Source organism: Hyaena hyaena, unplaced genomic scaffold (genome assembly GCF_003009895.1).
Source record: "Hyaena hyaena isolate Hyena2069 unplaced genomic scaffold, ASM300989v1 scaffold_2011, whole genome shotgun sequence".
NCBI classification, from domain to species: Eukaryota; Metazoa; Chordata; class Mammalia; order Carnivora; family Hyaenidae; genus Hyaena; species Hyaena hyaena.
In genome coordinates, this window is record NW_024082649.1 from 27,205 (window position 1) to 53,296 (window position 26,092).

Consider the following 26,092-nt stretch of genomic DNA (forward strand, 5'->3'; position numbering starts at 1 on the left):
GGACACTCAGGAAGGGGAACAATGGGACTCCTTCCCTACCTTCCCTAAAGAAGATGGGTTCCTAACATTCTTTTAAATCTGAAGTAGAGACCTGGGCCAGCTACAGATGAAATAATCAGCAGACAGTTCCTAATGCATATTTGCCTAGGAAAACACACCCATTAGCATCATCAACAAAGGGATAATGTATTCAACCTTAGACCTAGACCAACCTGCAAAGCCTCTGTGGGAACAAGAAAAGCCCTGAACTGAAGACAGGTGAGCAGGGCAAGGTTGTGGCTGCTTTCACAGCAGCGTTCTTACCAAGGCAGATGCCTCCTATCCTGCTATACTTGGCAGCCCAAAGCCCCTTCTTCACTTCACCGCTGGCATTGAGGTTGCAGATTTGTCAATGAACTATTTTATGTTCTTCTCCTTGCCATCTGGCAATATTAACTCTCTAATGAATTGCTTTAACTTGTGCGTTTGTTTTTTGTTTTTTTGTGGGTTTTTTTTTTTTTTTGACAAATGTGACTTTTAGTTGAATCATGCAGCATTCATAAATAGCAAATGCTGGCTGATTAGAATCAATGAAAGCCCTTAGAATTGCCAGCAAAAATGGGCCCTTTGCTGCACATGTTATTTGGATAGCCTAATCATTTGAACGGCACCTGATTATTTTTGGCAAGAATGTTTCACACACACACTTATGTCATCTGTAATGTATCTATTATGTATTTGAATTTGGATAGACTCTTACAAGCCAGCCATGGCATGAATATAAGTGCTAGGTACACTCGGATTTGGAGCTAGACACACGTAGGTTTGAATCGTACTTCTGTCACTTACAATACTGTATGAACCTGGGTATGTTTCTTGATGTCTCCAGTTTCTCACATGTAATATAGATATAATAAATCCCTTGCAAAATTGTCATGGGGAATAAATGAGATCCCATATATAATGTGCTTGGCCCAGTGTCTGAGTTGATTATGGCTCAATAATTAGTAACTATTATCATCATCATGTTCTATTAATAGAGGATTATGATGGACACCATTTGCAGTCTCTGTAATACTTCTTTTCTGAAAACTACCACAGGGATGGACCTCCAAAGCCATGTTTTTATTATATGATATTGCTTTAGTGATTGGGCAAGAATAAGGAAACTAAGGAAACATGAGTTTAAGCAATTTGTCTGGGCTCACCCAGCCACTGGGTTCTTGATCCGACCTGACAGATTCTCTTTCCTGAAAGTTTAGATTAGGAATCAGTCTCCATTGGTCCTCTGAACTAAGACACTGTGAGGTGTTCATGTCTGGAAATGTCCATGTCAAGGCAGTAAAAGTCAGTCTGCAGAGTGATAAAGATGTGCAGAAAGAAACAGATCTGACTTTAATTTGAAGTCAAAGAGAGTGGTGCCTTGGTTTTCATAACTTTCCACTTTCGTGAGAAACTCCATTCCATCTATGTATCTGTTTATGTATCTATGTATCTGCCTTTTGCTTACCACTTTGAATGGGTTTCCACTGTCTTCAATCAAAAGATCTTTGCTTAACAGTGTCATCTCTGTGTATAAGGCCACCAGATCTTTTGTGTGTGTCTCAGATAGCCTAAGTATTTGAAGGATGCTGGTTTGGGGCATGTAGGCGACTCAGTCAATTAAGCATCTGACTCTTGGTTTAGGCTCAGGTCTTGATCTCATGGTTTTATGAATTCAAGCCCCATGTCAGGCTCTGCACTGGCAGCATGGAGCCTGCTTGGGATTCTCACTCTCTCTCTCTCTGCCCCTTCCCCCCACTCTCTCCCCTCCCCAAAATAAATAAATGAACTTAAAAAACTAAAGAAAGATGCTTGGTGGGGCGCCTGGGTGGCTTAGTCGGTTAAGCATCCGACTTTCACTTAGGTCATGGTCTTGTGGTTCTTGGGTTTGAGCCCCGCGTCGGGCTCTGTGCTGACTGCCAGCTCAGAGCCCGGAGCCTATTTCAGAGTCTGTATCTCCCTCTCTCTCTGACCTTCCCCGGCTCACGCTGTCTCTCTCTCTCCTAGAAATAAATAAAAATTAAAAAAAAAAAAAAAAAGATGGGATTATCCCTTTAAAAAAAAAAAGAAAAGAAAGATGCTTTGTTATTTTACAAAAGAGCTAAACACACACACACACACACACACACACACTTTTATCTGTTTTCAATTCTTGAAGAACATGAAGTAGAAAATTAAAATAATCATATATACATATAAGTATGTCATCCATATAAGGAAAAGAAGAAACACTAAAAAGAGAACCATTAACATTCCTGGTCTTGAAAAAACAGACCATCAGATTGCTTTCTAGAACCCAAGCAAGAAGAGAGAGACTTTGGTCTTTACCTGGTGTTGCACTGGATACCGTTGGCCACTGCTGATCAGGCCCCCCTGGCCCAGCCCGTAGAATGCCAGCCTCCTCTAGGTGCACAGAGCTAAGTAAACACACAGATCCAAATCATGGTTAGACCATAAATGCCTCTCCAGATCTCCTTCCACCCACAGGAAGCACATAGATCGCCGCCAACACATTCTACTCATACTTGAACTGCAGCAATTACTGCTGAGCGGGTACTTTGCATAAAACCCTGCCAATGTGCTGCTTGCTATACCATTCAGGCAATAAACATGTTTTATCTTTATGACAATTTTGGTCGTCATCAACGCCACATGGCGTTCACTAAATCTAACAGGAAGCTCATCAGAGGGCTAATGCCATTTTAACATCTTCATGCTGAAGCAGAGAAAGAGAGCTTTTTCCCAGAAGCTCCAGGCCTCTCTTGCCGATTCACTTGTTACTGGGTTCTCTAGAGCAAGGACGAAAATACACAAAAATTATTTGCCGGTAACTGTAGCATTATTCCCGTTTAGCTACCCAATTACTTCTTGACTTTATTTTCTCTTTTACTCTTTCTGTATCTTTTACTCACAGACAACCTGCCCTACATTTCCTGAGACTTGAGGAAGCCTATCATTACCACTCACAGATCCCAATTCAGAAGAGATCAATTCAGTATGAAATATTACAGGTAGTGAAGCATAAAGTGGGACTCCCTTAGAGGTAAGCAGAGATAGAATATAAGCTATTAAGGATTTAGCACTCATACATATTCATTGATATATGTCTAATGCCAGCACATAGGAGACCCTCATGTATTTGTCAGATGGATGAAGGAACAAATGGGGACCCTAAAAGTAAACATCATCTAAGAACATCCTCACCAGAATTAGAGGATTATTTTAAAACAGACATTGGTTCATCTTGCAAATTAAGTTTGTAAGACAAAACTTATACTACTGCCTGAGGGGTTTTGTGAGGCAGCAGAGCAGACAATCTTGAATTATTGTGGGGGAAGCCCATCTATAAATTGAATATCTTCTCACTCTCTGACTTTGAATAACATATCTAATAGAAATTTACTCATTAAGCTCTGCCCTATTGTTATTCTGCCCTCCATCTTTATCCTAGAATACTCTCTTTTTTCCAAATAGTAATATCCTTCATTTGTTCCTGAATTCTACCAGCAAATTATATGGGCTCAATCAGACTCATTCTGAAGATGTAACTACCTGGGAACCAGCTCAGCTCAAGGCAGAATTTCCAAAGATACTGTTACGTGATGTCAGAGGCTGGAACTGCCAAGAAGCCAAGCATATGTGTAAAAAAAGAGAAGAATTCTTTAAGACTGCAGCTCTAATACATGCTCAGTATACTGTGGGGAATAAATTACATTTAGCTTCCATTTTTATTACATTTCTTATCCTACTTATATCTCATAATATCTTAATTGAAATCTGAATAGGAGGACATTTGGCTTTTTTTCTTCCCCACTTGAAAAATAGAATTAAGGAAGTGATAATGTTTTAGGGTTTTATTTGAAATGTAGTTTTTAAGGTGCATCTCATGGCTTTGGTACTTTTCAAGTAAAGTACTGATTCAACTGGGAGCGAAGAAGCTGGTACTGTAAACCATGCTTTCTCCTCCTGTATGCTTCTGCAACGACAGCTTAGATGCAGGCCAAAGCATAGCTGGTCACTAACAAATAGAAAGAATCGTTCCGATACCTTGTGTCCTGGTGTCTGCATAAGTGTTTCTGGGCTAAAATTGTGACCCGGTTCCAAAGTGACATCTCGCCATGCCAGCTACCGATCTGCAGCCCTTCAATGATGGCTTCTTGTTCAGACACGGCACCCATTATAATGATTTCTGCTCGACTTGTAATGTAATGCTTGAGAATGTGTTAATTTATTTTACTTTAATGCATTTTTAAAGGGGTTTAAAACTAATTTTTCATTAACACATACTTTGTGAGCTCTCTCTTTAGAAAATCGATCTAGGTTTGGTAAAGATTTACTTAAGGGTTGCCCACACATTTTGAGGGGCTTAAGTTTAGCATTTATTCCTTCTTTAAAACTAAATCCCTTTGGTGTGTGTTGATTATTTTGGTTTCTTGGTTTCCAAAGACATTCAAACATAGAGAATCTTTTTTTTGGCCCTATGGCATTAAATTGGCTCTGGGAATAATGGTAGTTAATCAATTACTGTCACAGAGACAAAGTAGAGAAAGCAAAATTATATTAATCTGAGTCTTAGAGTAATGCTATTACTCTAGATTAATTTGAAATAAGCTAGATTGGGTCTCCAGATATTCAATAAAGGCCTTTCACATGGCTCATCCTTTCACATGGCCATTGATGGAAACAAAAGAGTAACAAGATGGAAAAGATAAGGAAATTCTAATATGGGTGAACATGAACAAGAAAAACAGACGATTATTGTGGTTGTTACGATGTAAGAGTCACTGTGTGATAACAAACCAAGGTAGACAACGTGTACATATATTCCAGGCCAAAACATTAGTGTTCATTATAATTTCTAAGGGAGGGAAAGAAAGCACAGGTGGAGAAGGGATGAAGGAAGTTGTCATTATTTTCTTATAGAAATTTTGATAAGAGAACATATACAGCATCCTGTCTCTGTAATTTTGCAAGAGACTTATTTGCCAGTACTTGAGGAGACAAAAGTAAATGTGTTCCCATGTAAAAGTATCTAAAGCTTCTAAACAGCAGTTTCCAGTCCTTACACACATAATTTGTCTGAGACATACAAAGTTAAAGTTCTTCTGATTGATATAAAGGAAGGAAACACAAACCTGTGCATTCCTGCTCTTAGAGAAGCAGAGTAACGCCAGTCTGGGTTGGGCTGTCGGGGCTGCAAAATCACAAAGGGAGGTTTTGTTAATAAGGCAAAACAAACAAACAAACAAACAAAAAGCACAATGATCTCACAGTGATTGATTAGTTGTTTCTTAAATATTTCCATGTATCTGAAAAAAACATTGAAGGAGCCATTTTATGTGAGACTCTACAATGATACTCATATATATAGCACTTCATGAGAAAATTAGCTCATCAGGGTCCTTGCAAAGACTACATATCATGGAAGACTAGATTTAATGATGCTGTGAGGACCAGCTGTGGCTTTGCCTTGCTCAAAACAGGTCTATGTTCCTAAAGCAGCAACAGGGGGAGGGCAGTCTATTTTGAGACAGGGAAAGCTTTCATTGTTTTTGCCCTCAAATGCCTCATTAAGGGAACATCTCCAATTTGGTATTCTAGCTAAAACAGAGTGCACAACTACACAAGTTCTGCTGGTCTGGCCGGACTGCAGAGGACTGCAATCTGCTGCTGGCTTTGCAGACTGCAGCATGTCTGACCCAGGATGGATGTGCCCAGTCATAATGCCTGCAACTGATAACTGCTTCTTCTGCTGGCTGAAGAGGAATACAAACGGGAGAGGAAAACAAACCACCACGGGATACTGACCTTGTTTTGCTACATAATCCTTTTCATAAAATTGCACTCACTCCATGCTTTTCTGAGTGCTTTGCCTCCTCACTCAATTACTGTTCACCAAGCTCTGATTGTTTAACAGGGAGTAGCTGAAACCCAAGAAGAACTCACTCACTCTGCACCACCTATGTATTAGAAAGATCTGTTGCCCTCTGTCTACAAACTGTCAATTCAAAGTAGAGTGGACAAAAAAGAACATACAGGTCCCCAAAGACTGTTTGAGGAAGCCACTCAGGAATCACAGGGGACAGAACGGGGACCACTGTCACTATCTTGGGGTTTTTTTTTTCCATTTTTTTACTGTTTATTTATTTTTGAGAGAGAGAGAGGAGTGCAAGCAGGGGAGGGGCAGAGAGAGAAGGAGACACAGAATCTGAAGCAGGTTTCAGACTCTGAGCTGACAGCACAAAGCCCAACGCAGGGCTTGAACCCACAAACCATGAGATCATGACCTGAGCCAAAGTCGGACACTGAACCAACTAAGCCACCCAGGCACCCCACTATCTTGTATTTATTAGGAAAAAAGTGTATTATTAAAAAAAACCTGTGCTAGATTTTCCTCTCAATGCATTTTCATGGCCCTATCACTGAATACTGAGGACTATTTGAGCAGAAAGATTAAGAGATGGAGGTTGTATTCTGTATTTTCGTCTGAATTATAATTATCATATTTCATAGGCACAAAGCCACAGAAATACCAATAAACTATTTCAAAATGTCAATAATTCTTGTCCATGTCGTTTTTATAGTTTATTCAAAGGATACAGAGTATTTCATAAACACACTTTTTCACAACTCCTAGGAAAGTAGTGATCAGCCTCTCAACTTGCAGACAGACTTTGGGGTGGTTAGACGGTATTCAGAGAGTTAGCCGAAGTCAAGGCCCAGGGAAAGCTACAGCTCTAGGATACTTTTCCTCAAATGTCCCCACACACTAACTACCCTCCCTCCTTTCCACTTCGCTGGCAAGATGTGAATATGCAACCTGCTTCATCCTTGGTTTTTCAGTTCACAGAATACTACGGATACTCCGTGTAAAGTAGCATAAAACTGTACAGATCAAATGAAATTGTTCCCATTTTTGGAGAGAATCAAAAGAGAAACTATTTGCAAAACCTTTTTGTAAACCTGGAAATATGACTGAACTATTTTTGTTAATCAAATCACCATCATCTCTTCCCTTACCATCAGCAGCACTAGTATCAGCTGTGAGAACCTTCTTTCAGTAAAACACTGGACACCTGTTAAGTAAATGTTGCCAATTTTGTTATGATTGGGTAACATTCGTGATGAAAACTGCTGCAACTTGATCTCTGCATTGAAAGCACCAACTCATTCTGCTGAAAGGCACAATTCTAGTGGGACTGACCAAGGAACTCAGTTCACTTAGTCACTTCCTCAACGACAATTTGTCATGCTACTATTTTCTATAATAGTTCATCAGCAACAAGGTGCCTCTCAGATTCATTTGCCAGATCATAGTTAGGAGATGTCTTAGGGTAGTGAGGTCAGGCAGAAAAGGTAAGGAAGAATACAGAATGTTTTAAGGATCCACACAATATTAGGCAATGAGATAAGCACTTTAAACATATTATTGCATTTATCCTAACACTTTTTTTCGACCACAAATTCTATAAAAGGGATATTTGTTTTGTCCATAAAACATATGAATATCCTCAGATATTCATAATACATAGTTATGTCCTTAGAGTTGAGCAGCATTCAGGTATTTGGTAGGTTTTTAAAATGTTTTTGAACAAATTTACAATCATGCAAGGAAAATATTAGTGTACTTAGATGTATAGAAATAGGAAATCTGAGCTTTAGAGAGATTAAATTACTTGCCTGATTGATGGATTTGGCTGATCGTTATATTTAGGTCTCCCTAAACCAAAGTTCGTGTTTTAAATTAATTTACATGGAACGACATATATATATATAGTTGACCCTTGAACCACATAGGTTTGAACTGCACAGGTACTTATATGTGGATTTTTTTCAGTAAATACCATATAGTACTGAAGATGTATGTTCTTTTCCTTAAGATTTTTTTAATGTTTATTTATTTTATTAATTTTATTTATTTATTTATTTTATTTATTTTGAGCGAGAGAGAGAGTCTGAGTGGGGAGGGGGGAAGAGAGAGAGGGAGACATAGAATCTGAAGCAGGCTCCAGGTTCTGAGCTGTCAGCACAGAGCCCGAAGTGGGGCTCAAGCTCATGAACCACGAGATCATGACCTGAGCTAAAGTCAGACACTTAACCGACTGAGCAACCCAGGCTACCCGTTTATGATTTTCTTAATAGCATTTTCTTTCCTCTAAGGCTATTCTTTTTTTTTTTTATGTTTTTTTATTTATTTCTAGGAGAGAGAGGGAGAGACAGCGTGAGCAGGGGAGGGTAAGAGAGAGAGGGAGTCACAGACTGAAACATGCTCCAGGCTCTGAGCTGGCAGTCAGCACAGAGCCCGACGCGGGGCTCAAACCCATGAACCGCGAGATCATGACCTAAGCGAAAGTCGGACGCTTAACTGACTAAGCCACCCAGGCGCCCCTCCTCTAAGGCTATTCTTATTTTATTGTAAGAATACAGTATATAGGAGTGCCTAGGTGGCTCAGTCGGTTAAGTATAGGAGTCTTGGTTTCGGCTCAGGTCATGATCTCCCAGTTCGTGAGCTTGCACCCCACATTAGGGCTCCGTTTGGGATTTCTCTCCCCATCTCTCTTTACCTCTCCCCAGTTTGCTCTCTCTCGTAAAATAATAAAATAAAGCATAATAAAATATTTTTAAAAATACATTATATAATACATATAACATACAAAATATATGATAACTGTTTATATTCTCAGTAAGTCTTCTGGGCAACAGTTGGCTATTAGTAGTTAAGTTTTTTTGTTTTTTTTTTTTTTGTTTCTGAGAAAGAGAGAGACAGCATGAGCAGGGGAGGGTCAGAGAGAGGGAGACACAGAATGTGAAGCAGGCTCCAGGCTCTGAGCTAGCTGTCAGCACAGAGCCCGATGCAGGGCTTGAACCCACGAACCGTGAGATCATGACCTGAGCTGAAGTGGGACGCTCGACTGACTGAGCTACCCAGGCGTTCCTATTAGTAGTTAAGTTTTAGGGGAGTCAAAACTCTGCGTGGGTCTGGCACCTCTAATCCTCATGTTGTTTAAGGGCCAGCTGTACTTGAATTTTTTCTGTTACTTCTGAATTTCCCAGATATTGATTTACTTTTAAATGATACAAAATTTGAAGTAATAAATGCACATGGCTTTCACCCAAACTTGATTAAAGTTGGAAAAACTCATGTTTAAAGGTTGACTACTGATATCCCTGACACACTGGAGACACCAAGAATCTGAACTAACTGCGATTATTTAGATCCCTAACACGTTGATGATACATTCCAGCACTATGTTTAATTTCTATTGGTGAAAAGCCCCACTATGTCCATTGTTTCAAAGCTTAGTCCTTCAGGAGACTAATAGCCACAAAATTCCAGATGTGGAAAACCTGATTTAGATAGTCCACATGGGTGATATAGCATTAGCGAAGAACAATAAGCCATTTAAGTTTCTATCAAAATTGTAGCAAAGCTTTAATTTATCCTCTAATGGTATTATTTATTAATTATACCATAGAATATTTGAGCTACAGAAGGATTAATCACATTTTTCAATACAAAATTAAAAACAAAATAGGTTTAAAATACCCTATCTCCTTCAAAAAAAGAAATCATTAGACCACTCCAGAAATGACACTCTGACATGGAAATCCATGTTGAAGCTATCTGTAAATAGCTCTCTGAGACATGAAACTGCATGTAGCACCTCTTTTTCCTTCCTATTAGGATTTTACTAGGATGTATCCACTGTAGATTTTTTTTTCACAGTGATACTGTGTGAACATTGATATAAACTATAATAGGCAGAATTGTAAAGTGCCCTCCCAAGAGCCTCACACCATGGTGTACAGGCCCTGCATAATTTTCAAGAATAAATATGATGGCTCTTACTCTGATTAGGTTATGTCGTCTGACACACTTGGCTTTAAGACAAGGAAACCATGGGGCACCTGGTGGCTCAGTCGGTTAAGCATCTGACTTTTGGTTTCGGCTCAGGTCATGATCTCACGGTTCCGGAGTTTGAGCCCCACAGTGGGCTCTACACTGATGATGCAGAGCCTGCTTGGAATTTCTCTCTCCCTCTCTCTCTGCCCCTACCTGGCTTGCTCTCTCTCTCTCTCTCTCTCCCTTTCAAAAAAAAAATAATAAACATAAAACATTTTTAAAAAGAACTAAATTCTGCCAACAGCGTGAATGAATTTGAAAGCATATTCTCTTCCAAAGCCCCCAGAAGAGAACTCAGCCCATATTGATTTCAGCCTTGTGAAAACCAGAGCAGAAAACTCACTCACATCCTGCAGGGCTCTGAGATAATAACTGAGAGTTGTTTTTAACCATTAATTTGTGGTAATTCCTTACAAAGCAATAGCAAATGAATATATAAACTGTTGGTCATTAAGGAAAAAAGGAGTGTAACACTTAAAATAATCACTGTTATGTTACATATTAGTCTTCTAGAAATCAAATTGAAAGATGGTAAATGTGTGAATTCTAAGGGAAATACTTTCCTCTGAAGTCATTTGCAACTCCTAATCCATGAAGCAGGAAAGTAAAATAAACACGATATTTAAATACACTGAATGGGTTCCAGAACAACAGAAAATGCTAGGTTTGCTGAATTCTGGACGCACAGCCTGCCAGCACAGCAGTTACCCTCTCTCTCACAGTTTCACATCCCTGGAGCCCAGAGTTCTGACCCTGCAAGGCCAGAAAGGAACGGATGTTGCTTATGTGCCAAGGAACTAACATTTTTCTTCACCTTTTGCAATGTCAGATATTTCTTTGCATGTGTCAAGTTCAAATTCCTGAGAGAAAAAATTTTAATTTTTAGGCGAGCAGATTTAAAATGCTGCTAAGGAATCCCCTTGCCCTTCAATTTTTTGAAATCATGGATTATAGATTACATGGAAAATTAAATTTATATTCATACTTAATATGCACAGGAAAATTGACCTAGGTGAATCCTAACAAAAGTTGCATTCAAAGACACCTGTAAATATCCATTAAATCCATCTACACCACTGTGCTTGATGATGGCAAGTTTTCCTCAAATATTTGAAAACTGATATCATCCTAACCTCTCATTGAGAGCAAAAATTGGTGGCAAACCAAGGCAAGTATCCAGAACCGACTCTGCTATTCTGTCAAGCAGACAGAATGCCAATAGACGATTTATAATATGCCAGGCTATGTCCCTGCAGAGTGTTTGGAGGTAGACCAGATACCCATGTGACAGCTCACTCCTGGGTCAGAGAAAAGGGTAGGCCAATGACATTCAAGCTACAATAAATAGATTTCTTCATCAGTCAGAATATCTGCAAGATAAAGAGACCGAGAAGAGCTCAGCCACAATTCCATCTGGCTCAGCAGAGCTGCAGAAAAAAAGGAGGAAGGAGGTAATTTTAAAAAATTATTATATTATCAGACCAAAGAAAATAACGTTTTCTCAGAAGAACAGTTCAATAACCAATATGGAAATGGCAAGACAAAACAGCCCACCCACTTAAAAGTGACCGCGAGAGGATGCAACACTGGAATGGAAGGTCACAAACAGAATTTCTCTGCCTATTCTGACCATCATACACTTTTTATAAATCTACCACTATGCCACTTTGTACACTAACTATAAATTCTGAAACAGGACACAGTCACCAGATAGAAAAGTCAGTCCTAGGGAAGATAAATTAGGTGCCACTAAAAGAAGACTTTCAACTCTTTCAGATCACTGCATCTGGAATGAGGGTGAAGGTGTACACACAGTGGCGGAAATACTCAAGATTTGATGACTACAAAATGTTTGAAAGCAAATTTATCTTATTTCTGCTAGTCTTCTGTGATTTCTAGATCTTGCGCCACCTGGTCCCAGGGAAGCACAGTTGGACAAGTTTGCCCAGAGCACTCAGAGTGATTCATGAGCAGTCACAGGACCACAGATGCATAAAATCTACCTTAAGATTTGGTTTCCTTTTCTTGGAGATTCTGAAAGGGGTGCCAACCACATTCAATATCGGGTTTTCAGAAACCTCCAAAGAGAAATTCTGCCAAACGGTTACTTCAAAATCCTCACTGCACAAGTGACTCATCCAATAAGCTCACTGGGGCGGGAGGGTGTGTGTGTGTGTGTGTGTGTGTGTGTGTGTGAAATCTATCAAAAGATGAGAGTCTGGTGTTAAATGCTGTTTAATAAGCAACAAAAGAGAAATCAGAAAAAGAACAGAGATAAAAGATCTTAACAGGCTTTGCCAAGTAAAACAGATAAACGTATAAAAATATATCAGCTTGGTAGACACATTTCTACTCATTGATCCTCCCATTTGTGACCTACTTTTATGCAAGGAATTACTCTTTCTCCAAAAGCAGTTAATTTACACTATTAGGTGAACCAGTGAACCAGGGCTGGCCAAAATGCCCAAGTTATCACATATCAAAAGAAGTATACACATTGGGATTTCTTTTTTTTTAATCTAAAAAACATTTTTTATAGTTTATTTATTTTTGAGATAGAGACAGAACATGAGCAGAGGAGGGGCAGAGAGAGAGGGAGACACAGAATCTGAAATAGGCTCCAGGTTCTGAGCTGCCAGCACAGAACCCAATGCGGGGCTTGAACCCACGAACCACAAAATCATGACCTCAGCTGAAATTGGTCACCCAACCAACTGAGCCACCCAGGCGCCCCAGCACACTGGGATTTCTGTCTACTTGTACTATTTCAAACAGCACAGTCTTTGGAATCAGACAGACAGGACTTAAAATAAACTGGCAAAATGTTTGTGTGTTACTTAACCTCTCTGAGCTTATTTCCTCATATGTTAGATGCTGGTAAATGTTTCTTTCATGTATGATTTACAGGGAATGAAACCACATATAGCAGAACATTTTTATATAGCATAGTGGCCAATGAGTGCAAATTCCCTTACTCATTCTTTATAATCTTCATCTAATTTAACACAGGCACATGGCATGAAGTGTACCCCAGGACTCTTCTGCCATGCATCTGCAGTAACTAGGTAGGGAAAAGAGAAAGCTTACCATGGGAATTTAACAGGTTGATCTAGCAGTCATGACTTTCAGAGTTGACTGATTTTTTGTTCCAATTTTTGCCACGCTGACTTGACTCTGTCTCTCCTCTTAACTGTAATAATGTCAAGAGCTATAGATCTTAGGGCTCTCTACTGGATTCCTGAAAGTGGCTTTCAGAAACTTGCTTTTATTCAAACTATGCATTCTCCTGGCAAAGTCCCACAAGAGCAAGCACTTTTCTGACATAATTTTCTCTCTCAATTAAAGGTTTGTGTACCAAAATACACATTAACACACAGGTCAGTGTAAGACAGAAATAATTCATGTGTCAAACTGCCCCAAGCTCTGAGCCAGGAGAAGGAGGGTAAAGAGTATTATTTGGCAGCTTCCGACGCACAGCTGACGGCAAGCATGCCTGGCTTGCTCTCTCAGCCTCTTCCCCACCTGCAGCCCACCCTAGGCCTGAAAGGACTTCCCAAGAATTTGTTAAGCAAATGTCTATAGCATCCTTACTTAAAGCTAAACCTTTTTACGTGTTTCCAAAAGCTATGATCTAAAGCATCCTGGAAACGCCTTGATTTTGTCCCCTTGCATTTCTTAATCTGCATTCTTCCTGCTGTGGCTGCTCAGTATCCACTAAAACGTATCAGGCTTTTCTGATACATCTACTTACAAGGCACATGGGAAATTCTTTCAATCCATCTTTTTTTTTCTGTATTTATGCATTACTTTTCTCAAGATTAGCATGAATTTAGAATGTGAAACTAGGGAAATTAACAAAAAGACAGCAAAACGTCAATGAAAATACATCACAAAAATATAGGAGGGACAATTATTAATGCCTTTATAGCACCTCTAAAAGTCCTAGCTACAAAGTAGTTGGTTGGGAAGATAACAGTTCATCACTATTGATGAAACAAAAATTTGGTTTCTGAAATACAACTTTTTTTTTAAGTAGTTTCTCCTCCCAGCATGGAGTCCAACGTGGTGCTAAGATTAGGAGTTGGACACTTAACTGACTGACTGTGCAACCCAGTGGCCTCTGATATGCAACTTTAAAGTATCACAAAGCAAACCACTGTTTTCAAGTATGCATATGGCAACACACTACACAGACACATCCACACATTCATGCACTGTCCAATAATTTATATACAGTCTTCAAAATAATGAGCAAGCTGGCCTTATGCCTTCTTAAAACTTAAAACCAGTATATTTACTAACATCTGTCCTTCATGTACAGCAATCCAGCCACTTTCCAAGGCTTTTGTAGCTATTGCAAACTAAATTTTAGATCCAGAAAATGAACATGTGCTTTGGGATACAGTGGAGTATTGTTTGAAGTACTGTCATTTAACTTAAAGACATAAAGGACTTCAAAAGCTACTTCACATCTCATTAAAACTTTACAGACTCTCAACAGGAAATCAGAAGATTATAGACTACATTTAATCTAATGCAGGGAAATCACCTCATGATGAACTCCTGCTATGCCAAGAAAGGTGACTAATGGGAGAGTCCTTTCCTACTTTTCTTTCTCCCCAATCCCAGCTGGTCCTGGTATTCACCACATCCCCACATCCCTAATCCACTTGTTCTAATATCTCCCTGGCCCAACCAGATAAATTGGTCCTCAGTCTCTTTGCCTTACCATCCTTCATCTCTGACAGCACCTATAGAAGAATTACCACATCAAACAGCCAAAGAAGCAAACTTTGGCCTCAGGGTGAGAGCCACAGTCTAGGGCCTTATCACCTCTGACACAAGTTTCCAGAAGATCCAACCACATTAGTTCAGTGTAATTGCTGGAAATACTAACTGGATAATTTTCAAGGTATAAACAAGCACAGCATGCAGAGGTGACCACCAGAAACCCAAGGGTCTCAGAGCTTTTTTAAAAACCAACACTCCTGTAGCATCTCAAAATTTCAAAAGAGAACTTTCCCTACAGATGATACAGCAGAGGCCATTTGTCCCTGAATCTCAAAATATTACTCAGTATGGCATCATCTTATTCTCAAGCCCATTCCATTCCTCTGCAGAGCTGTGTTTTAACATCAAACATTTAAGACTAATCCTTATTTCTCTAACAATGTTATGGTCAAGCCTTCCTATATCTGAAAAGAAAACAAAGTAAAACAATTTTCTGATGTTATTTTTCTAGAGGGAAACATAGCAGATTATAATCAAGTCACAGGTACTACATATCCTCAGCTCACCAGATAACCCCTGTCAGTGTTAATAACACAGTGGAGCCCATGATACTGGTGAAGGGAGGGGGGGTGTGAAAACACATGGCTGTGGAAGAACCCCTTGACTGCTCTCACCTCGTTTTGAGGAACGGCATCATTTTTGAGAATAATCAGGTTCCCGGCACTCTGCCCACTTTGGCCTGTGAGGTGCCTGCTGTCACTCGCTGCTGCCTGGGTTCCCCCAGGCCCCAGGCCTGTCTGTGCCCCTGTGTTATAAAACATGAAAGTGTCACTCCCTGAGCCTGCTGTCAGACAGGCCTTGTAGCAGTAGGTCTTGGTGAGAGAGCCATTCCCTCGCACTTCAATGAAGTGAGGCTGCACTTTGAGGCCATGTGGTAACCTGGCATCAATATTGTTATTGGCCTGTTTGTTTAGTTCGGCAGGGCACCGCTCCCTCACTCCACAGAAGCCCCCACAGCACGCAGTACCATATGCTGTATAGCGGTAGCACTTGATGATGCTCAAAACAATGATTGTCAAAAGAAATATAAAAGACACTGTGCTTAATGCTATAATTAGATAAAGTGTAATTTCAGAGTATGTCCGATGACTTTTCACGTGTCTCTGAGTATCAGGGAGGATTCTGGAAACCCTATCCACCACAGCTACTGTAATGGCCACAGAGGCTGACAGTGATGGCTCTCCATTGTCTCGGACCACCACAGTCAGGTTGAAAGTGGTTCCACTCTCATCTCCCATCTTCCTGGTAGTCCTAATTTCTCCCGTGTGTAGCTCTACTTTAAAGAGGTCCAAGTCAGAAGTCTGGGCCAGGTGGTAAAAGAGCCAAGCATTTTGCCCAGAGTCTGAGTCCATGGCTATGACTTTGGTGACCAGATAGCCAGCAGGGGCAGTCCGAGGCACCATCTCAATGGCTGCTGACGAATTAGTTGAGGTAGGGTACAGGATGTGAGGGGCATGGTCATTCATGTCCACCACATACACATTGGCGGTCACAGTGCTGCTCAGTGGTGGACTCCCCTTGTCCTGGGCCTCCACAGTCACAAAGAACTCCCGAAACTTCTCATAGTCAAAGGAGTTGACGGCATAAAGGCTTCCACTGGCACTGTTAACGGAGACATAGGAGGTGACTGGCAGCCCTTGAATCTCCCTATCCAGGAGGGAGTAGGTCACCTCTGCATTCTCCTTCTCATCTGGGTCTGTGGCTTGCACAGTGCAGAGCAACACCCCTGGCAAATTGTTCTCCTGGATGTAGATGTTGTAGGAGTCCTTTAGGAAGCTTGGTGGGTTGTCATTGATGTCTGAGATCTCAACCTGCAGTGTCCGCTGGGATGTGAGCTGTGGTACTCCCCCATCAGTGGCTGTCACTGTGATGTTGTAGGCAGCCACCCGCTCCCTGTCCAGCGGGCCACTCACTACCAGTGTGTAGGAGTTTCCAAAGCCATTCAGCCGGAAAGGCAGTGAGGCCTCCAGGCCCAGGCTCACTTTACGGTTGGGGCCCGAGTCTTGGTCATTGACACTGAGAAGGGCCACAACGGTATTGGATGCAGCATCCTCAGGCACTGGGCTGTACAGGTCTGTGAGTACCACCTCTGGTGCATTATCATTCACATCCACGATGTCCACCAGCACTTTGCAGTGACCCACCATGGGCACGGGACCCTGGTCAGTAGCCTGAACATAGATCTGGTAGGAAGATGCCTCCTCGTAATCCAGTGCTCCACTTACCCGCACTTCCCCAGTGTTGGCATCAATGCTGAAGAGCTGCCTCTCCCGGTCCGACGTGTAGCTGCTCAAGGAGTACCTGAGCTCGCCATTGGAGCCCTCATCCGGGTCTGAGGCATTCAGCTTCACCACCAATGTGCCTGGGGGAGCATCCTCCCGAAGCTGGACGCGGTAAGTGTTCTGGTCGAAGGTGGGAGAATTGTCGTTAGTGTCCAGGACACGCACAGAGATCTGTGCAGTGCCTGAGCGGGCTGGGCTGCCGCCGTCCACAGCTGTGAGAACCAGGTGGTGCAGGACTGCCTGCTCGCGGTCTAGGCCCTTCCGCAGCACCAGCTCCAGCACCTTACTGTTCTCCTGCAGGGGTTTAAGGTCCAGCTCGAAGTGCTCGCTGGGGCTGAGCTCGTAAGTCTGCACCGAGTTGGCGCCCACGTCGGGGTCCTGCGCGCTCTCTATGTGAAAGCGCGCTCCAGGAGCCACCGATTCGCTTACCTGAAGCTGGTAGTCGGGCCGCGGGAAGCGCGGCGAATTGTCGTTGATGTCCAGAACCTCCACCTCTACGGCGCTCACCGCCACGGGGCTGTGCGCCAGCACTTCCAAGCTGAGCAGACAGCGAGGCCGCTGCTCACACAGCGCCTCCCGGTCAATGCGCTCGTTGACGAAGAGCGCTCCACTCGTCAGGTCCAGCTCCAGGTAGCGGGGACTGGGCGCACCCAGATGGTTGATGCGCAGGCAGCCTGGCCCCAAACGCCGCAGCTCCAGCCCCAGCGCGTTAGCCACGTTGCCCACAAGCGCGCCGGGTGCCTGTTCCTCCGGCACCGAATATCGCATCTGGGAGGCCGCTGGGCCCGGCAGCAGCAGTAGCAGCAAGAGAGGCAGCAGCAGCAGCCAGGACATGGGCGGCCGGAGTCGTAGATGCTCTGTCTGGTGCCTAAGTCTGGTGCCCCCCAGCTCCATAGCCACCGGCCGCGGCGGAGGTAGCCGGGCAGGGCCGGAGGCAGCAGCTTTCCCAGCCGCGCTTCACGCCCGGGCCCCGCCTCCGCCTCGGCTCGTGCCTCCCCGCGCCCGCTCCCCCACGGCTCACGCGCTAGCAAATGCCGGGGGCCGCTCCCCTCGTAGGCCCTCCGGGCTCCTGGCCTCGCCACCCCCGCTGACTCCCCATATCCCGGCTCCTCCGCTCGCCTGGGAGTCGCTCCGCTAGGCTTCGCTGCCTGCGAGCCGCCGCCGCCGCCGCCGCCGCCGCTGCTCCAGGGGGAGGGAAAAGGAAGCAGAAGGGGAGGGGGAGGAGTGCTCAGCAAGTCCCGCTCCGATTCCGCACCGAGGTGGCAGACGGCGACCGGGAGTCATCGGTCGCTCCAGCCACTCCGGCCCCGGCTCCTTCACCCAGGACACGCGGGATCCCAGCAGACCGCGGAAACACGGCCACTCCCTTTCTCCCTGCCCCCATCTCCCTGTTCAACCAGTCTCCACGATCCCTCGGCGGTTTAACGGGTCCTGTAAGGATATTATTCTAGGACAGGCAGTAATGTCTCTAGGACGTGGGCTTTCACCTTCCCAGGAAAAGATTTCCAAGCGCAGTTCAGGAAAATAAACTCAGGACCTTGGCTAACTACGGGCACCTGGGCGGCGGCTCCACATTCAAAAGAAACGAACGCAAGGGAGGCGCTCTGGCGTTGCTGATGGTGGGGATTATTTATCTGACCCCCACATTTTCCCTAGAATACTCCTAAATAGATCAGAAAGTGTTCAACTTCTGGGGCAAAGGGAGGGGGAGGGGACAACAAATGCTGTCCTCTTCTGCAGAGCAAGCCTAAAACTAACATCCTGGGATCTCAATACTCAGTTCTGCTAGTAGCCAAGTGGTGCTTGCTTTCTGTATCTTGGCAAATAACCAGTATTTCAAGTTTTAAGTTTCTCTTTTAGAAATTGGCTCCATGAAGCTGCAGGCTAAGCTCTTATTTGACCCCTTTTGAGCATAGTCGGGAAGCACGGTAAAATTTTAGAGAAATTCTTCTCTCAAGCTTTTTCTTACTTTACTCCAAATCTTTTTTCATTTATCATCCAAGACATTTTCTTTCTTCTTTCATGAGTAATTTAAAATTTTTTCTGTAATAGATGACAATGTCTTCAAGAGCCTGCAAAACCATTACATCAAGAGGGTTACTCTTCATCTCCCAAGCCTGGCTGGAAATCGGACGCCATTAATGCTTTGCAGTGAAAAATCTGCTGTTATTAGGCAAAATGTGGGAGGCTGGGATTTGTATTAACAACAGCCTGCAGTTTCGATGGCTGCAGCCCACCTTCCATAAATATGAGGCTCCATTAACACCTCTAGGCTTCCTTTCCCCTAAGACTCAATCTTGTATTGCTACAGAGATAACAAAAAGACAACCAGTATTCTCTTCAGTGAACAAAAAGACAAATGGATCAGAGGAAGCATCTCCATGCTGTGTCACTGCCTCTGCTTCTCTGTTCCAGAAATCCACTCTTCCCAGGCCCTCTCATCTCTTCAACAGAAATTTAAAATTCATTGTTGGGGCGTCTGATTGGCTCAATCGGTTAAGCATCTGACTCTTCATTTTGGCTCAAGTCATGATCTCATGGTTCCGAGATGAGCTCAGCGTTGGGCTCAGCAGTGAGTATGGAGCCTGCTTAGGATTCTCTCTCCCTCTCTCTCTCTCTGCCCCTCCCCCATGTGTGCACATTCTCTCTCTCTCTCTCTCTCTCAAAATAAATAAATATTTAAAAAAGAATCCCTTAAAAAAAATAAAATCCATTGTCCCACATGCAAAAAGCACTCACTAAAAAGTCCTTTCCCTTTCTCATCTCCCAGCACCTTCTCACTCCTAGATATTCCTCTGGGGGTTGTTATCTAGCTATGAGCTGGAACAAGGCCAGAGTGAGTCTTGACATTTGGCATTCTTCCCTGCTTGAGGGGATAGGTGAAGGGGCCAAGGCAATGATCCTGCCATCCAGATTTCAAACGCCTGGACTAGCACATCCCTTCCTTCCACCCACTAAGTGAACTTGCTGACAACACTCCATAACCTAACCAATTTTATTCCAGAGATGCTTCCAGATTCCTCCTGTCACTGCTGCTTCTTATTTGTCCTCTTTGTTCCCTCAAGGGTGCAGAGTGGGAAGCAATTTCCATCACATTCTATTCCTGTCTTCTTTCTTAGGTCTCTGGCTTCTCCCTCTCTGTCTGCTTCCTCCCCAAATGTCCCTACAATAACTCTGTCTCTGTTTGCTGTGGTAATTTGATCTCAGAAAGGCTTAAACTCTCAAGTGCATGAATTGTAGACCTGGCCTATGTCTTCACCCATTACTTATTTCTGAAAATAAATGGCTTCTAAGTGGAATCAAGTTGTAAGTTGTCAGGAGGAGTGACCTTTTCTTCTCTCATCTCCTCCCAGGCCCTGACAGTCACTGCCACCTTTGCCCACCGCTCAGAAACCTGGCCACTGGGTATTGACCACGCATGGATCTGTGCCCCTGAAAAGATCAAAGGCACTTAAGGAAGAGATTAACGTGATGAAGTCTTGGTGAAGTTTTTAATGGAAGCCCCCAAGTGTCATATCTCTAGAGAAAACAAAACAAAACAAAACAGTGCTTGCCTTTTAGCAATTTTGTCATCTTTCAGCAAGGACATCTGCCAGGTTGTCCATTTTGACGTGTCAGGATCTCAAGCTTCAACTAGTATTTACTCCCTCAGTGATTGAGAAGGCAACAGAAAACCAACACAAATCAGCCACCTTTTCAAAGACATTGTACTAAAGAGATTGTACTATTGGGGCACCTGGGTGGCTTAGTCGGTTAAGCATCCGACTTTCGCTTAGGTCATGATCTCGCGGTTCGTGGGTTCGGGCCCCGCGTCGGGCTCTGTGCTGACTCCCAGCTCAGAGCCTAGAGCCTGTTTCAGTCTGTGATTCCCTCTCTCTCTGACCCTCCCCTGCTCACGCTGTCTCTCTCTCTCTCCTAGAAATAAATAAAACATTAAAAAAAATTAAAAAAAAAGAGATTGTACTATATATTTTTTAAAGTTTATTTATTTTGAGAGAGTATGTATGTGAGTGGGAGAGAGAATCCCAAGCTGGCTCTACACTGTCAGCACAGAGCTGGACACAGGGCTCAATCTCATGAACCGTGAGATCATGACCTGAGCCTGAATCAAGAGTGTGATGCTCAACCAACTGAGCTACCCAGGCACCCCATTGACTATACTATATTTAGCACTATAATGATTTTGTTTCTCACAGTATTTTACTTAGCCTCTTGCCAACTTTCCTACTTGGTAGAAGGAGATTGCTTAGACTGCTGGAAAATCCTCTGTCTAAAAATATGAATATTAATGCCTTGACCACTCCTTCTCTTGTTATACACTCCTTTCCTTGGAACTTCAAGAACCCCTATTAAAAAGCAGAATAGCACAATGTTTAGGAACACAGACTTTGGAGTCATTCACACCCTTGCCATTGACTCTGTGGCCCTGGACATGCTCTGAAACCTAAGCTTCAGTTCACTCATTTTAATCAGGGAAGACAGACAATATTAAGTAAAACTCATAGGGTAGTTATGATTACATGAGATGATGTACGTAAGGCAATTTGCTTAGTGACTGACAAGTAAAACTATTATTATTATGATCATTATTAAAATGTAACAATTTATTATCAAATCATACCTTAGTTGACAGTCTATATATATAGCCCTTTAGGTATCAAACACAGGTGAGCACCTGAAACTATGCCAGATAGGAAGTCATTGATGATAGGAAACTGAGTGAGCACCAATGTTAAGCTTTCCCAGTTACTTCTAGAGCTTACCCTATATTTTGAAAACAAAAACCAGTCCTTTTCTAGATCACTAAGGAAAAGGGACTTCTGTCATGAGAACTCCTCCAGGGAATTTGCTTCCTCACAAGAGAGAGAGTCACCTTTTTAGGATACATGAAAATACTTTCTCAACAGGGTATGGAAGAGTTCCTAAGCATGCTGTAATCTTCAGCACCCAGTATAGTGCTTGGCACAGAGGCACTTAATTAATGTTTTTTGAACAGACCTAAATTAACAACTTGTGTAATTCTCTCAGATAGAAATAGCGTCTACTTTTTTCTCCCCCTAAGTCTCATATACGTTCCAAAAGTCCATATTAACACTCACCTAATCCGTAAAACATTGTCTACTCTAATCATAATGGCCCTTCCCCCCTCTTTCACAGTCTACCACGTATTTCTGAATGCTGACATGTGTCATTCTTTAATTCTTCCAAAAGCTTTAATAGTATTTCTTTACATGAATTATAAGCAACCTGCAAATAGAAGCCATGTCTTCTATTCTGTGTATTCATCACAGTGTAGGAGACCTTAGAAACTCTCAATAAATGATGATTGTCATTTTCTTCAGATCCTTTTTTAGCAAATTCAAGAGCTGCTACAATTCAGGCTTGTCCTCTTTGTTGTATATAAACAGACCATGTCTAATGGACAGAGGGCTCAAGAGTCTGAAATGACCTTACTATAGATTTCTTCCTTTAATATTTGAAATACAAGTATTTCAAACCTGGAGAACTGAATCCTGCAAATAAGGCTGCTGGACTTTAAAAAAGGCTTTGCCCAAAAGTATTATGGTATTGCTTTTTCTACTCTGTATTGTAATTATAACTTATAAAGCACAGGTTATTTGCTGCTTATAGCCAACAAGAAAAGTGACATGACGAGAGAAGTGCCATAGTAGACATGGTTTTGTTTATCCCCTTGTAGACAATAACTTTGTAAATAGTATTCCTCAGTTGTATTCCTTACATTGCGTTTGTAAAATGCATCTTTCATGAGGTCATTGGGCACAAGACCAAACCAATCATAACACAACCGAATTAATAAGCCTGTTAAGAAAATTATTGGCACTCGGTGAACTCTCCTAATTCACATAAGGTTTTTTTTATTATTGCATCATTATGAATAATTTTACTTTGAAATGACTGGAACCAAACCATCTGGAGTCTTTTGGCCATAGGTCAAGGGGACATAATCCATTAGTTCAATCAGGCTTTGGGCTGACCATGATAAGAATATATGCCAAATTAGGATCTAGCTTTTTAAAATAATTTTTTTAAGTTTATTTATTTATTCATTTTGAGACAGAGAGGAAGAGAGGGAGGAGTGGGTTAGGAGCAAAGAGAGAGGAGACAGAGAGAATCCCAAGCAGGCTCCACACTGTCAGTGCAGAGCCAGATGCAGGGCTCAATCTCACAAACCATGAGATCATGACCTGGAGTCAAAATCAAGAGTCAGACGCTTCACCCATTGAGCCACCCAGGGACTGCAGGAAGGATCTAATTTTCCTTTTTAATATGTATATTTGTATTGTTCTACAAACTGAGCACATATCTATAATTTAAAAACAGAGATCATGAACATTCCAAAGTTTAGTGCAGTCCAAAGAAGTTAAAAAGCTTCACATTGTTATAAAGGAACAGGACTTCTGATATTTATGCATCTCCAGAAGTAAAACACTTTTCAATGTGTTTACATCCTTCTTTACAGGTACAGCATCCAGTAGATGGGGAGATAAAAAAGATTTTTCATATAACATGACAGGTATTTTTTTTTTTAACATTCCCTTCCCTCTATATTTTCAGTTTTGAGAAACTAATATAATATACTGTTGATTCTTAGCTGAGGCATCTGAAAATTGCTTAGAGGTACTCAAACTGTCTTTGGATGAATAACAATAAAAGGAGAATAAGTCAAAGGATTGGGGCAGACAGTGTCATACTGACAGATATAATCTAACTGTTCAATTATTTTGTGGCTCCACTTCTCAATCAGTATTCTCAATGGAGACAGCCTAACAAAAATCATAGAATGTTAAAGGTCGAAAGATATTTAGAAATTATCTCACCCAAATTCTTTATTTTTCACTGAAGGAAATGTTTAAGCAGAACTTGAATCTCAAGATCAGTGCCAGAAATAAGTCAAATGTCTTTAACTAGATAAATGATCTTCCCAGGGTAATAGAGGAACTTACAGATGTAAACAGGGAACCAAATTTCCTATTTTAAAAAAGTGCCATTGAGCTTGATATAAATTCCTTCAAAGCTCTAATATTAATAAAGCAATTGTGAGCATTTAGAAATGAAGGCATTCATACCAGAGACTACCTTGGCTTAACTAAAAACTGGTAACATCAAACCAAACACTTAAGGAACATATTTCTCATTGGCATTTTAGATAATTTAGTTGCTAGAATCTATGATAATGGAAATGCTACAGGCACATTCTATCTGAAGTTCATGGAGACAAGTAAACAAAATCTCCCACTATATCCTTGCAGATGAAATTAAGAAAGAAAGGCTCCAAACAGAATTAAGTGATTTCATAACTGAATAACAGTGCCAAAGAGTGTTTATTAATGGAATGCTTCTGAAGGTTAATTCTGAGTGAACCCCACCGGTCTTATCCCATTCCATATTTTGTCAATGACTCAAGACAGAGAACATCAAGTGTCCAGGCCAATCCAGCAATAAGTTGAGCGCTCTGGAATGAGAACAACTGCCTCGGGTAAGCCATGTATCTAATTCACTAACATTAATACCAATATTCTATTTGAGATTCAATACATGCCAGAAATTCCTAAGTTTGTATTTAAGCTAATTTCTGGGTTCTAGTATTACCATTAAAATCGGTTCCAAGTTTCCATTCATCACTTGGGGCCTCTTATTTTAATAGAAAACCTAGTCTGGCCCTGTTTCTTCTCTGTAATTCTTGGGAGTTTAGCCATAGAATAAAATAAGATGGGAATCTGGCACTAAAGAACATCTCTGTTCCCAAGTGGGTTTTAGCCAAGGCATTCATTGATTTGGATACTTTTTTTCTTTCTCAAAAAAATGTACATATTGTTGAAGTACCTTGAGTTTTAACTGTTTTCCAAGACATGACCTAAGCTCAGTCTAAATAAAGGCCATAGTTTGCTTGCTCTTTGGACAAAACAAAACTATACCTCTCAGATACTTCTCAAAACTACCTGTTCATATATTCAGAGTATGAAGTAATTGTTGAGTTTTTGGGTCCCTCTTTTATCCTGATGCCTTAGCACTTGAGAGTTATTATTTCTATACATATCATAGAATTTTTACACATGTTATTTTTATACATATTCTCTCATTTAATCCTCACAAGAGCACGATGAGTATTGATGAAAATGCTGGGTCAGAATCTCCAGGAAACTTTTTTCCATGCCTCTGTTTCTTGAGATTCTATTATGACATCTGACCACTACACATGCATTCCTGGTTAAGAATTGTATTATTTGGGGCACCTGGGTGGCTCAGTTGGTTGAGCGTCCAAGCTTGGCTCAGGTCGTGACCTCGCTGTTCCTGAGTTTGAGCCCCACATCGGTCTCTGTGCTGACAGCTCAGAGACTGGAGCCTGCTTCCAGTTCTGTGTTTCCCTCTCTTTCTGCCCCTTCCCAGCTCATGCTCTGTCTCTTGAAAATAATAAATAAAAACGTTAAATTTTTTAAAAATTTTTTAAAAGAATTGTATTATTTGGTCCCAAGAGCTATTAATTTCCAAGTATTTCATATGGGATCCTATTCAATTGTCTGCATAACTACAAATTTCTTTTTCTTTTAGAGATTTCTATTGGGTCTTCTGAATTTTTTAAAATGACTGGTCTTAGCAAAATTGTGATGTAAAATAAATTTGTATTTCATATCACAATATCTTCTTTCAGTATCATCTTCCCACCTACAATATTCTTACAAATGGGGTTTTACAAGTGACTTGGACTTTCCTGATATAAATGCCACTTGTATATTCCTTGTGAGTGATTTTGTTACACAATTCCTTCAGCAGTTATGTACACAACACATTATAAGGTGGGTAAAATAAAAATCCTCTATATTAGCTAAGTTAAGATGCATTGTATTTTCTGTGAATGTTAAAAAATCCTTTAAAAGCTGTCATCATCAGCGAAATAAGTCAGGCAGAGAAGGACAAATATCATATGTGTGCATGTATAGGAGGACTAGGAGGAACTTAACAGAGGACCAACCGGGAGAAGAAGGGGGGGAAATGGGGGGGGAAGGGAGAGAGGCAAACCATGAGAGACTCTTGAATGCTGACAAAAACTGAGGACTCATGGATGGGGGGGGGA

General features: G+C 41.7%; 1 protein-coding gene across 1 annotated transcript in view; it reads right to left on the reverse strand.

The window, feature by feature from the left end:
- Positions 1-17,892, reverse strand: part of PCDHAC2 (protocadherin alpha subfamily C, 2) — a gene marked incomplete at its 3' end in the record, with an annotated part of 41,875 nt that extends 23,983 nt beyond the window's left edge. The window contains exons 1-3 of the mRNA XM_039225285.1: positions 15,331-17,892; positions 5,157-5,215; positions 2,350-2,438 (exon numbers count right to left, since the gene is read on the reverse strand). Of these exons, the coding sequence (XP_039081216.1) occupies positions 2,350-2,438; positions 5,157-5,215; positions 15,331-17,892 (2,710 nt within the window). The remainder of the gene's footprint in view (positions 1-2,349; positions 2,439-5,156; positions 5,216-15,330) is intronic.
- Positions 17,893-26,092: the final 8,200 nt, after the last annotated feature.